We start from the raw sequence: 13318 nt of genomic DNA on the forward strand, positions 1-13318 counted from the left end.
GGGGGGGGGGGCTAACTCAGTCTGACGTTCACAGAGTTCAGGGGAGATTTCCTGAAGGACTGAGGAATTAGCTAGACAGAGGTGAGTGGGGGGAGGCAGGGCCATCGCAGGGGAGGGCCAGACGTGGGAGCCACCTCCCGGAAATCTAAACAGCATCTAGGCCAGGCAGGCACCTGAGCGTGTTTGGAAGGTGCGGAAGCAGGCAGGACTCAGCCTCCAAAGGAAAGTGGTCTGTAGCCTAGAGGTAGCTGCAAGTTTGAAGGGTTTTACGCAGGGGAGAGACTTGGTCAGATTTTTAGAAGGATCAGCGGGGAGCGGGGTGAAAGTGGATGGAAAGACAGAGACAAGCACTGAGGCAGTGAGTGGGGAGGAGAGGAGAAATTCAGGCAGTCGAGTTTTCCCGATGATGGTTATTCGGGGGTTAAGTAGAGGACAGGGAGCAGTTGTAGAGGACACCCAGCTTCTGCTCCTAATCAGGGGGATTGGGGTGATCTGATGAGGTCAGTATTGGATGTCAACCCAGTCTTCTGGCGTCCAGTCCGTGCCCTTTTGCCTCTTGGCACTGCCAGCAATAATGCCCGCGGGCCACCGATGAACCAGGCTCGCAGCCTCCAACCCCACCCCTCCGGCGGCTGCGACGTGCAGTGTATCACTCTGGGCACCAGGGGGCGCGCCCGCACACTCTCGGGCCGCTCTGGCCCAGCCCATCTCAGTGGTCGCGGAAGGTGACGTGGACACGGAAGTGGTCGTCGTCGCTGCACCGGTGGGAGCTAGGCGCGGGTCTCGGAGTGCGGCCGGCAGGCGGACGGGCGGAGGCGATCTCGCACCGGCGGCGACGGAGGGCTCAGGCGTCGTCGTTTTGGTGGGGGACCGCTGAACTGACAAGCGGCATTTCAGCTCCTTTCACCTGCCAGTCGGAACCCCCGAGCCGGGGCCCGCTCAGCCGGCGTTACCATGACCAAGGCCGGTAGCAAGGGCGGGAACCTCCGTGACAAGCTGGACGGCAACGAACTGGACCTGAGCCTCAGCGACTTAAATGAAGTCCCGGTGAAGGAGCTGGTCAGTATCGTCCCGCGAGACCCAGGCGCCCACCTTCGTCGGGCGCTGGCGCCTGTGTGGGCCACCTACTTTCCCAAGCATCAGTTTCCTTTTCTTAAAAAAAAAAAAAGCGGGGTGGTGGGACTGAGTCCCCTGGGAGGCCGCGTCCAGCCCAAGGTTCTTCCCGGGATGTACACGTGTCACTTTGGCGCAGTTCCAGAGCATAGGGAAGATCTGCTTCTCTGGCCCTAGACTTTTTACAGGCCGAGAAACGAATCTGCCACCTTTGGGGGACTTTCACAGCGCCCAGCTCCATGCCCGACCCAGAGTGGGAGCCCACGGAGCAGTTACTGGATGTATTCGAGAATGAATGAGTGACTCGTTCCGGGGGAGTAGGCCTCCTGGTAGACCTGGGTGTGGCCCAGAACCTGGCTCTTCTAGGAAGCTGGCAATTCCAGCTGGCTGCCCGAGCCCTGAGGCAGTCTACCTGGAGGAAACTAAAGTCTCCCCCCAGCTTGGCTGGTAAAGTCTCATCCCAATTCCGCTGAAACTGGCGGGAGTCCCCTTCGCCCCTCTCTCCCCCAACCTTTCTCCTGTAAACTGAGGCTTATACGGCTCCAGGAAGATTAGGCATCTAGTTTTGTCCACGTGGAACTAGTTCCCACATCCCTGCTTTTCTCACTCAGTTCCCCCTCCCACCCCCGCCAACGCCCTACTAGACTCACTTTGGGTGACCCACACTTTGCTTTCTTACGTTGATAAATTACATTTGCCTTGGGCGCTGGGCCCAGTCTTTCTTCTACAGTGGACGGGTATTAGAGGATGGTTAGAACCGGGTTTCCAGCCCCTCCCAGCTCCATTGCTTAATAGCTGAGTGCCCTTGGCAAGCTAGTTAGCCTTTATGCTTAGATCTCATTTATACAATGGTAATAATAGTTTCCATCTCATACGCTTAATGCGAGGTTAAATGCCATTGTAATGGAAAATGCTTGGAAGGTGCAAATACTGATACTCGTAGCTGGTATTGTGGTTTTTCCCACTGTAGTATTTAAAACTGTTTTAGGTGGTCAAACTTCACTTTATGACTTTGTGACAAAGTGCAGTTTGCCAGAGGATCCCTCCTTTACTACCCCAGGAAGATAGATGGCCAGCCTTATTTCACCATGCCCTAGGACTGCTCTCTGAAACCATGTACTCCAGGCATCTGAACAGCCCAGCATTAACCTTAGGGAGAAAGTTTTGCTGAGCTTGTCCAGCCTGGACACCATGGGAAAATAGAGTGGGCTGTGAGGGCTTTTTTTTCTTTTTTTTTGAGACGGAGTTTCGCTCTTGTTGCCCAGGCTGGAGTGCAATGGCACGATCTCGGCTCACCGAAACCTCCGCCTCCTGTGTTCAAGCGATTCTCCTGCCTCAGCCTCCTGAGTAGCTGGGATTACAGGCATGTGCCACCATGCCTGGGTAATTTTCTATTTTTAGTAGAGACGGGATTTCTCCGTGTTGGTCAGGCTGGTTTTGAATTCCTGACCTCAGGTAATTTGCCCACCTGGGCTTCCCAAAGTGCTGGGATTACAGGCGTGAGCCAATGTGCCGGACAGGGCCTTGTTTTTTCACTCTGTCATTCACTCTGCTACTTACTCGATCATTCATGATTCAGGGAACATGTATGGAAATTGAGTACCTGTTCTGAGGAAGGGCCTGAACTGGGGAGTATGGAAATTGCAAAGCTTTATTAGACACTGTCCCTGCCCCGAAACCTAATAAGAGGGACGCTGGGTAATATTTATTTTTAAAGTGCTAGGAATAATGTCTAAGAATCTAAATTTTGCTTTCCTTTCTTCCTTTCCGTTTTTTTTTTTTTTTTGGAGATGGGGTCTCACTGTGTTGCCCAGCCGGCCTCAAACTCCTGGGCCCAAGCGATCCTCCTGTCTCAGCTTTCTGAGTAGCTGAGACTATGAGACTACAGATGTGAGTCCCTGTGCCTCGCCTAAGGTTTCCCTTCTTGGATGTTGTACAGCCACATCCCTTCTGTTTGCATTCTTCCTTAGATCGTTGTTGACTGGCTCATTTTTCCTCTTATTCCCAGGAATGTTCCTCTTTACTGCCATTTTAAAAAGGCCTTTCCTAATCGTGGGAACTTTCTCTGGAAAATGCTTCATTAACAGATGTCACTGAATTGTTCCAGGTGTTGGTCTGACAGGTTTTTCTCATCCTGTTTTACCTAGGCTGCTCTTCCAAAGGCCACCATCCTGGATCTGTCTTGTAATAAACTGACTACTCTACCGGTAAGACTGGCATGCAGCCATGACTCCTTCTGGTGCCTCGGATGCATCTCCTTCCTGTTTTGGGGGTGGATGGGGGGCGGGAGGGTGTCATAAGGCATAATTTCAGGATAGGCCTACAGGCAGGCTATAGCTAAATCTGAGTGTGTAGGGGAGGCATAGTGGAGTGGGGTGGTTAGTCTCAGTGGGAAAGGAACTGACATGGAGGCCTCATTCTTCAGAACAGTGATAAAGTAAGGCCACAGAAAACTAGACTCAATAGGATGCTGAGTAACTTACTGGGCCCATCTTTTTTCTACATTATTTTATTCCTCTGAAAAATAGTTTACCTCCCTACTGCGTAGAGGATGCGGAGACCATTTTGTAAGTTGCTCTGCATTCCAGGGAGAAAGCTGTGAACAGCTTCCTTGTGCATCTTTTGGTGGGGAGCAAGAAAGAATGTGATTTTATGGGACTACCTTATCATTATTCTCCCAAAGGACTTGAATTAGTTGAGATTTGCTCAGTTTGGTCAGCACATTCAGTCTATAATCAAATCCTTTTGATTTTTCTTGCACAACATCTGCTAGTTCTCTTTCTGCTCCACTTGTGTAGACAGTGGATTCATTCAGCCCCTCAGCCTCTCCGACGCAGCAGTGCTCCTGCACGGTCGGGCCTAAGTGGGCTATTGTTGCCTCTTCCGCCCATCACTCTAGCTGTGCCACTCCTTGCTGTACTCCAGAGTAACTTCCTATTTGGCCCTGGCTGTGGCTCAGGGATCAAGTTCAGGAGTTGGCAATGTCCTTATTGGATCATTAGTCCACTCACCTCTCAGTATACTCCTAGGCCTTGCTCATTGTCCATAGTACCTTCCCACAGCTCATCAAAAACTGTTTCTAACATTCAAAAAGCATCTGAGATCCCACTTCTTCCAGAAAGTATTTTGTGTTGAATAAAAGAAGAATGTTTTATTGTGGTTCATGCCTATAATCCCAGTAACTCAGGAGGCTGAGGTGGGAGAATCACTTAGCCCAGGAGTTTGAGACCAGCCTGGACAACATAGCAAGACCCCACCTCTAAAAAAATAAAAGCAGGGTAGCAATTCCTTGCAGCTGCACTCCTATTGTACACTTTGCCAGATGGTCATTCAGCCAAGTGCACTTTTCAATCTGAGCTTGTTCTGTTGTCTGTACTGACAACTTCCATTTCACTCTGCACTGCAGATCCACTGGCATTTCCAAGTCCCTAGAGAGCATGAATAGTGCCTCATTAGCTGAAGTTGTACCATCGCTTTTAGATGAGTGCTTAGCAAAGGTTTAATGTCAGGGGGATGTTTTGACCTGTGTTGAGAAAGAGCCAGGACTTGGGTAGGATGGGCCCCAGCCCGTTCAGTTAGGTATTCACAGAATGTCCGTTGAGCGTCTGTGTTAAGTACTGTGCTAGGCGCTGCAAATAACAAGAATCAGACTGAGTACTTCAGGAGTGCCTGATCTTTTTAAAATGCATGAGCACACTGTTTTGACAGATCCTATGAATGGTGAGCATAGGGTGCTGTGGAAGGACAGAATGGGTCCCACACCACTCCAGGAGCAGTGTGGAGGGTGGGCTGGAGCAAGAACTGAGGATGAAGAAATAGTATTTTGTGCCTACTTTGTGTTAAGCCCTTTTCCATACACATCTTGGTAATTATCACCAGGAATGGCAGGTGTTCTCTGCATTTTCATTTGAGGAAGAATGGCTGCTAACAGGATATTTACAGGGGGTACCTCTGACTTGAGGGCTTCCAGACTGTTACACCAAAGTGTGTGAGCCCAAGGCTTAGATGGGGAGCGTCCAGTCTTGTGGCTTCCCTGGGGCACATTGGAAGAAGAAGAGTTATCTTGGGCTACACGTAAAATACACTGATGAACTGAAAAAAGAAGAAAAAAAAATCTCGTAATGTTTTAAGAAAGGTTACAAATTTGTGTTGGGTCACATTTAAAGCTGTCATGGTTTGTGTGTTGGACAAGCCTAGCTTAGTTTCTCTCTTTGGATCCTAGTCGGATTTCTGTGGCCTCACACACCTGGTGAAGCTAGACCTGAGTAAGAACAAGCTGCAGCAGCTGCCAGCAGACTTCGGCCGTCTGGTCAACCTCCAGCACCTGGATCTCCTCAACAACAGGCTGGTCACCTTGCCTGTCAGCTTTGCTCAGCTCAAGGTAACAATTCATGAACCAGTGTTTCATGGCCAGGTGTGGCTGAGAACTCAGGGACTCTGGAGCACGGCCCTGAGAAAGACTGACAGAAATACCCCCTTGTTGTCCTGCCTCAGATGGCGCTTCCTATAGGTGGAACACAGAGGGCATTCTTCCTGCTCATTTTGTTCCACCCTGAGGGTCTATGTATGTGAACTTGGGCTTAACAAGCCTCTTTGCCCATTGCCCATCTCTTTAGAACCTGAAGTGGTTGGACCTGAAGGATAACCCCCTGGATCCTGTCCTGGCCAAGGTGGCAGGTGACTGCTTGGATGAGAAGCAGTGTAAGCAGTGTGCAAACAAGGTAAGCAGCAAGCTCCTGGTGGCGCCTTATATACTTCCCTGGGATTTCTTCTCCTCCTGTTTTTCCCTCCTAGGGCACCTGGAGCTTTGTGTGGAGTTAAGCATTCAGGTCCCAGTGAAATATGTCCACTATGAGCCTGTCAAGCAGAGACCTTTGTTTCTGCATTTACTTTATTTTTTTGTTTTTTATTTGTTTTGAGACAGAGTTGCTCTGTTGCCCAGGTTGAAGTGTAGTGGCACAATCTCAGTTCACTGCAGGCTCCGCCTCCCAGGTTCAAGCGATTCTCCTGCCTCAGCCTCCCGAGTAGCTGAGATTACAGACACCTGCTACCATGCCCAGTTAATTTTTGTATTTTTTAGTAGAGATGGGGTTTTGCCATGTTGGCCAGGCTGGTCTCGAACTCCTGACCTCAAATGATCCGCCCACTTTGGCCTTCCAAAGTGCTGGGATTACAGGCGTGAGCCACCGTGCCCGGCCTGCATTTACTTCACAAGTCGCAGAACAAGACTGCCTTCTCTACTGCAGTACTTCCTCTCTTAAGAAGCCAGGAGCTTGCATGATATAACATGACACTGTGTGGACAGTTGTTTTAACAGTACCAGGGGGTTAGGGGCCATGGCCTTTCTGAGGCACAGTCGTAGGAATGTTGATAATAAAAGCGATGATAAAGATGTTACAGCTGTAAGTTTATAGCTGTAAGCAGACACGTCCCGGGCAGACCTGGTATTTGATTACAGTTGAGTCATCTGACATAGGAGTGAGGAACTGAAAGCAGCATGCAAGACAACCATTGTCTGTGGTCAGTAGCCTGGAAGGTGCCGTACCCTGCTTATTAAGAACAGCATTATACCTGTCTTAATAACTCCAACTATAGTCACTTTTTCCCTCCAGCTTTGGAACATTGCTGCTGCTTCAGCTGAGCACCAAATGACTAAGTTGGCTATGTTTAAGGTACATGTTGAACAAAAAAGACTTAACTTTAATTACTAGATTTCATGGGTGAATGATGAGTCTCTGCTGTCTCAAGTAGAGAGAAAGAGAGTAAGATACGTCTTATTATTAGCTCAGGGCTTCTTATATAATCTCATCATCTGTATCATCACTTTTTACAATAAATCAAGTGCAAAGTTAATACAACCAAGTAGCTAAGACAAGAGTTTTCCCTTAGATGAGAACAGTATAAGTGCTCAGTGAAATCCTCTTTTGAAAACTGGGTGCTGTAGGAGTGATGTCTATTCTGAAAACTGACAGTAGCTATCATTGATTACTCTTTCCTTGTCCTGGATGCTTTCCATGCACCATCTCACAATCCTCAGAGCCCTGAGGAGTCGGCATTACTTTCATTTCTCTGACACAAGAAACCCTTAGTATATACATACCTTTCATTCATCCATCCATCCATTCATTCAGTAGATGATATGTGGAACCATAGGAAATTGATGCTATTCCACAGTTTTTGACATACAAAAATACTTTTTATTGAGTACAAAGGCCTTTATTGTATTTGCATATGTCTTTCAGCCAAAGCTCCAGGCAACATAGTGGATGTGGTAACTAAAGCCATGGTCCCTGGCACAGCTGTCCTAGAGCTGCAGCACACCTTTAGGCTTTGTAGGGAAATGGCCTGGGCCAGTCAGAATCAGGTCGCCTGTCTGCAGGAATTAGTTGAGGTCTTACTAGCTCTGTCCAGGTAAGACCTAAACCCTGGTGGGTATATGGGTTAGTCTTAATCAGCTTGGTACATATTAAAGCAACTTTTTAAAATGATTTGTTCAGTGTATTCATCAAGTGCTTACTGTATGCTGTGAACTAGGGTAGCTAGACAAAAATTTACCCTCCAGGAGCTCACGGACTCCAGACTATGAGAATCTGTCCCATTTCTGCATTGCCTGTGTTTTCAGATAATTAATTTTTGTTGTTGTTGTTGTTTTGAGACGGGGTGTTGCTCTGTCACCCAAGCTAGGGGGCAGTGGCACGCTCTCAGTTCACTGCAATCTACGCTTCCCAGGTTCAAGCAGTTCTCCCACCTCACCTTCCTGAGTAGCTGGGATTACAAAGGCTTGCCACCACCTCTGGCTAATTTTTGCATTTTTAGTAGAGATGGGGTTTCACCATGTTGGTCAGACTGGTCTTGAATTCCTGACCTCAGATGATCCACTCCCCTCACTCCTCGTCCTCAGCCAACACCCTGGACTCTCACTTTCCACACTCCCTGCATCATGGCAACGGGACCCATGACTTCTCCACTGCCTGAGTGCCCTGAGCCCTAACTCTGGGTCCAGACCTGATTTCTTTTCTTTCTTTTCTTTTTTTTTTTCTTTCTTTTTTGAGATAGAGTCTTGCTCTATCGCCCAGGCTGGAGTGCAGTGGCACAATCTCGGCTCACTGCAACCTCCACCTCCCAGGTTCAAGAGATTCTCTTGCCTCAGCCTCCTGAGTAGCTGGGATTACAGGCGCCCACCACTACGCCCAGCTAATTTTTGTATTTTTTAGTAGAGATGGAGTTTCACCATATCGGTCAGGCTGGTCTTGAACTCCTGAGCTCCAGTGATCTGCCCACCTTGGCCTCCCAAAGTGCTGGGATTACAGGCGTGAGCTACCATGCCTGGCCCAAACCAGGCTCTTGAAAGGAGATCCTTTTGCTGGTCTGCTCCTGAATACTTCTTATGATGGGTGTGTGCTTGTCTGGAGGTATGCGTGTCTGGAGTTTTCTAGAAATAAGAATTAAATATGAATATACGTGTCTGTCTCATGGGCATGCATATTCAAATGTAATTGTTAAGTGCAGTAGTAAAACAAGACCCTTTTGCTAATAGTTTGGGTTTTCTTCTTTTTTTCTTACGTGGTAAAAAAAATAAGCAACAGTACTTATTGAGCACATATAATGCCAGAGATTATACAAGGCAACCAATACAAGTTATATTATTTATTCTTCACAACACTTCATAGAGGTATATCTTATCTCTGTTTTCTAGATCAGAAAATTGGCTCAGAAAGGTTAAGTCACTTGTCAAGGTTATACAATAAGGGGTAGTCAGGATTGCGTTGGGGTCCAAGCTTACACTCTGTCCCCTATAGCCGAAGAATACCAGCTTAAAAAAAATACAAACAGAAAAGGTCTTTACCTACTCCACGCACCATAGTGAGAATCAATGCAATTATGTGGTTAGAGATCATCTGTGAGCGAGTTGATAGGGATCTGGGGAGCTCAGAGTGCCGAGTACAAGTGTGCTGTGCGTAGGCTTCTCTCGGAGCTTTCCTGTGCATGTGGTGAAAGTGTGTGTGTTGGGGGGGGGAATGCAGGGGACTGTGCTCAGGTCTTAGCTGTGCTGCTTTCTGGCCATTAGCGGTGGACAAATCACCCTATGAGTCTTGGTTTTCTTCCTTTTGAAATGGGAATCAGCCATTCCTCATGTATGTATTGAATGCCTGCGATTAGCTAAACTCTGTGCTAAGCATGCCCTGGGGGATACCTACAGACCAGACAGCGGTTCCTGCCATTAAGGAATCTGCCATCTTATGACCAAGCCAGATAGGTGGCAAGTGGTTACAATGGCCTGTGTTGAATTCCACAGGAGTAGATGGAGGGGGACTTAAGGTAGCCAAAGGAGGGGCAGCCAGGAAGGCGTGTTGGAGGAAATGCTGCCAAGTTGTTGCTGAGGGTCATATGGAATCATGCATGTGAGAGTGAGTGTAAATGGCAGAACTTTTTACAGATTCAAGTTGGCATTGTGTTTCACTTTTTTCTGGCAGTTTTAATGACCTGGGCTCATATCACTCTTCTCCAGCTAAGGTTGGCACAGTAATTTTAGGATGCAAAGATACAATTAACTCCATTAGTTTGGTGGTGGTGGTGGTGATTGTTTTGAGATAGGGTCTCACTCTTCACCTAGGCTGGAGTGCCGTGGCGTGACCACAGCTCACTGCAGCCTTGACCTTCTGGGTTCAAGTGATCCTCTCTCCTCGGCCTCCTAAGTAGCTGAGACTACAGGCATGTGCCACTGCGCCTGGCAAATTTTTTACATTTTTCTGTAGAGACAGGGTCTCGTTATGTTGCCGAGGCTTGTCTTGAACTCCTGGGCTCAAGCAGTCCTTCTACCTCGGCTTCCCAAAGTGTTGGAGTTATAGGCGTGAGCCACCACATTCAGCCTAACTCTTTTAGTTCTACATTGCTATCGTGATAATCTGGGAGCCTGAAAATAGTCTGTTTTGAGACTTCCCTGAGCAAACGTGACTGTGAAGAGCACTACTTTTCCTCCTTTCCCTTTGCAGGTGTTACAGCACATGAAGGCCGTGCAGGCAGATCAGGAGCGGGAGAGGCAGCGGCGGCTGGAAGTAGAACGTGGTAGGTGGCTGTTCCTCTTGTAGTTGTCTTTCAGGTCCTCATCCCAGCCAGTGGATTCTCATGCTTCAGGAGCTGGGATCCAGTAGAATAGTCATGAAGAGCAGTAATTGGGCGGTGGGGGGACAGTATTGTGTTGGATGGTATCTTTATCTGATGAATCTCTCTTCAGTCTTGGCTTCTCTGCTGAGCTCTACAGGCAGTCAACTGCTTATAGTTCATCTCTGCTTGGAGGGTTAATAGGCACTCATATGAAGTGTGGCTAAAAGAGATTCCTGATGCCCCTTCAGTCCCTCCTAGTGTTCCCTGTAATAGGAAATCACTTTCCCTGTAGTTATTCAAGCCTGAAATAGGAAAGATGTTAATGACTCCTTTTCTTCTGTAATTCCCACATCCAGTCTGTCAGCAAGTCCTATGTGGGACTGTTTCTCCAGCTCCGGTGCCATCTCTGTAACCAGCCACCATTCTGGGACCACTACAATGCCTTCCAGCATGTCTCCATGATGCTGCCATCCCCTTAAACTCAGTCTCTTCACAACAGTGTGGGAGATCTTTTTTTTGTGTGTGTGTGTTGAGACAGAGTCTCGCTCTGTCGCCCAGGCTGGAGTGCAGTGGCCGGATCTCAGCTCACTGCAAGCTCTGCCTGGGAGATCTTTTTAAAACATAATGATGCTGCTACTCGCTTAAAACCCTCTAATGGCATCCCACTGAACTTAGAATGAAATCCAAACTCATTGACAAGGCCAGCAAAACCCACCTTGGCCCAAGCTTGCTTGCGTGCTCTCCACCGGCCTTGTTGCACACACGAATGAGACTGTGCCATTAATTTCAGCTTGAATACACCAACTGCAGTCTCACTCAGGGGCTTTGCTGGGTTTCCTTTTCCCTTAGTCTCTACATGCTGGCTTCATAATCCCACATCTCTGCTCAAATGTTGCCTTAGGTTAACTGTAACCCTTTTAGAACCACCGGACTAGAGTAGCCATTCTACTTTCACTTTGTCATACCCTGTGCTAGTTTCTTCTTTTTTTTTTTTTAATTATTTTTTGAGACGGAGTCTCACTCTGTTGCCCATGCTGGAGTGCGGTGGCACGATCTCGGCTCACTGCAGCCTCTGCCTCCTGGCTTCAAGCCATTCTCCTGCCTCAGCCTCCTGAGTAGCTGGGACTACAGGTGCCCCTCTGCTAGTTTCTTTAGGGCACAGATCACTGTCCTCTTTACGTTCACCTGTTTATTGTCTCCTCTAGAAAGTAAATGATATAGGCACTGGAACGTGGCCTGTTTTCTCCCTTGCTGCATCTCAAGCACTTAGAATAACCCCTGGCACATAGTAGGTGACTGGCTGGCTGATTTCTGAGCCCCTCGCTGGAGGACTCCTGTGGTTCAAGAAAGGATATGTACAGTAGTGATTACAGGCAGTCCTTGAGAGCACCATGCCAAGTTACAGCCATCCCTTATTACGCATGGCCACTGTGGCAAGGCAGGCCCATGTTTACTGTGAGCCCTGCTGCCTTCACCTCTTAGTGGCCCGTGTTCCCTAGAGGCTGGGTGGAGTGTGTTCTTGGCATTCTGGTGCCCAGCTGGAACTTGGAGCTTGTTTCTACATGGAGAAGCAGTGGAAAGCTACAGTATTCACAGTAGTACTATTCAGCTACATTATGGCTAACATAGGTTTTTAAGCCCTAAAAGGACATTTAACCATCATTTGTGGCATTCTGGCTTTGGAAAAATGTATTTCAGACTTCCAAATAACTAATTTGGAAATGCATTTTTAGAACCCAATAATTTGGAGGTTGTAATTTGGAAGTGTGTAAACATGCTTGAACTTTGAGTAAATCTGAATGTGTTCCTGTGTTCAGTTCTCAGATTCATGAGTTCAAGTCTAGAGGCTACTCTGACAAACTATTAGGCTTATTTGTTTTTTAAGACTAGTCAAGTGCAGGCTGGTCCTAGTGCAGTGGTGTTTACAACTAATTGATCACAACCAGTTAGAGATTTCTTTCTTCCTTCTCCACTCCCACTTCTTCACTTGATTAGCCTTTTAAAAAAAAACAAAACAAAAGAAAGCAGTCAGTGCAATAGTAAGAAGGTAGGTTCACTTCTTTAGAACAACATTGCCATTGTTACTTTTTTTCTTTTATTTTCTTTGAGGCATGGTCTCACTGTGTCACCCAGGCTGGAGTACAGTGGCACGATCACGGTTCACTGCACCCTCTACCTCCTGAGCTCAATCAATCCTCCCACCTCAGCCTCCCAGGTAGCCAGGACTACAGGCTTGCGGCAGCACACCCGGCTAATTTTTTCTTTTTTTTTTTTTTGTAGAGACAGTCTTGCTATGTTGCCCAGGCTGGTCTCGAACTCCTGGCCTCAAGTGATACTCCCAGCTTCACCTCCCAAAGTGCTAGGGTTATAGGCATGAGCTACTGTTCCTGGCCTCATTGTTTCTAACCCTAAACTTGAGTGCTCATTTTCTCTTCTCACTTGTCCCCCCATGCCACATTCATTTCTGAAGCTTGGGAAGATGGGAGTCCCATAGAAAACTGCCATGGTTTTTTCTCTTCATAGCTGAGTTCTAGAAGGCTATCAGTTGCTATGCCTTCTGAGTCAGTACCTAATTCTAGAGGAGCACCACTTATCCCTCACGCTTTTCTTAGGTCCTCCTTGTTATTTTACCCTAATTTCTCTGCTGCTTGAGGATAGGAACCTCGTAATCAGAATCCATTCAGCAAACCCTGAGAGCAGCTGCTTTTGGGGAGGGCTACTTCCAGGAGCAGAAAGATGACTGTTTCCTTTGAGTATTTCTTATGTGAACCATGGCACCAGGGTAAAGGTGGCAGAATCTGTACTTTTAATCATTTGGGAAAGCAAACTGCTAGAGTGTTTGAGAGAGAAAAGTGAAATTTTGGTATGTTTTGTTGTAGAGGCAGAGAAGAAGCGTGAAGCCAAGCAGCGAGCTAAGGAAGCTCAGGAACGGGAACTGCGGAAGCGGGAGAAGGCGGAAGAGAAGGAGCGCCGGAGAAAGGAGTATGATGCCCTTAAAGCAGCCAAGCGGGAGCAGGAGAAGAAACCTAAGAAGGAAGCAAATCAGGCCCCAAGTAAGTTTTCTGCCTGTTGTAAGGTTCCAGCAGGGGTACAGTGGAGA

General features: G+C 47.7%; 1 protein-coding gene across 1 annotated transcript in view; it reads left to right on the plus strand.

Moving 5' to 3' along the window:
• The first annotated feature begins 51 nt into the window (after positions 1 to 51).
• The window catches only part of LRRC59 (leucine rich repeat containing 59), a 15326-nt gene continuing 2059 nt past the window's right edge, over positions 52 to 13318 (plus strand). The window contains exons 1-6 of the mRNA XM_023204452.2: positions 52 to 1059; positions 3261 to 3320; positions 5336 to 5494; positions 5730 to 5834; positions 10107 to 10179; positions 13098 to 13271. Of these exons, the coding sequence (XP_023060220.1) occupies positions 955 to 1059; positions 3261 to 3320; positions 5336 to 5494; positions 5730 to 5834; positions 10107 to 10179; positions 13098 to 13271 (676 nt within the window). The 5' untranslated portion in view covers positions 52 to 954. The remainder of the gene's footprint in view (positions 1060 to 3260; positions 3321 to 5335; positions 5495 to 5729; positions 5835 to 10106; positions 10180 to 13097; positions 13272 to 13318) is intronic.

Source organism: Piliocolobus tephrosceles, chromosome 16, assembly GCF_002776525.5.
Source record: "Piliocolobus tephrosceles isolate RC106 chromosome 16, ASM277652v3, whole genome shotgun sequence".
Taxonomy (NCBI): Eukaryota; Metazoa; Chordata; class Mammalia; order Primates; family Cercopithecidae; genus Piliocolobus; species Piliocolobus tephrosceles.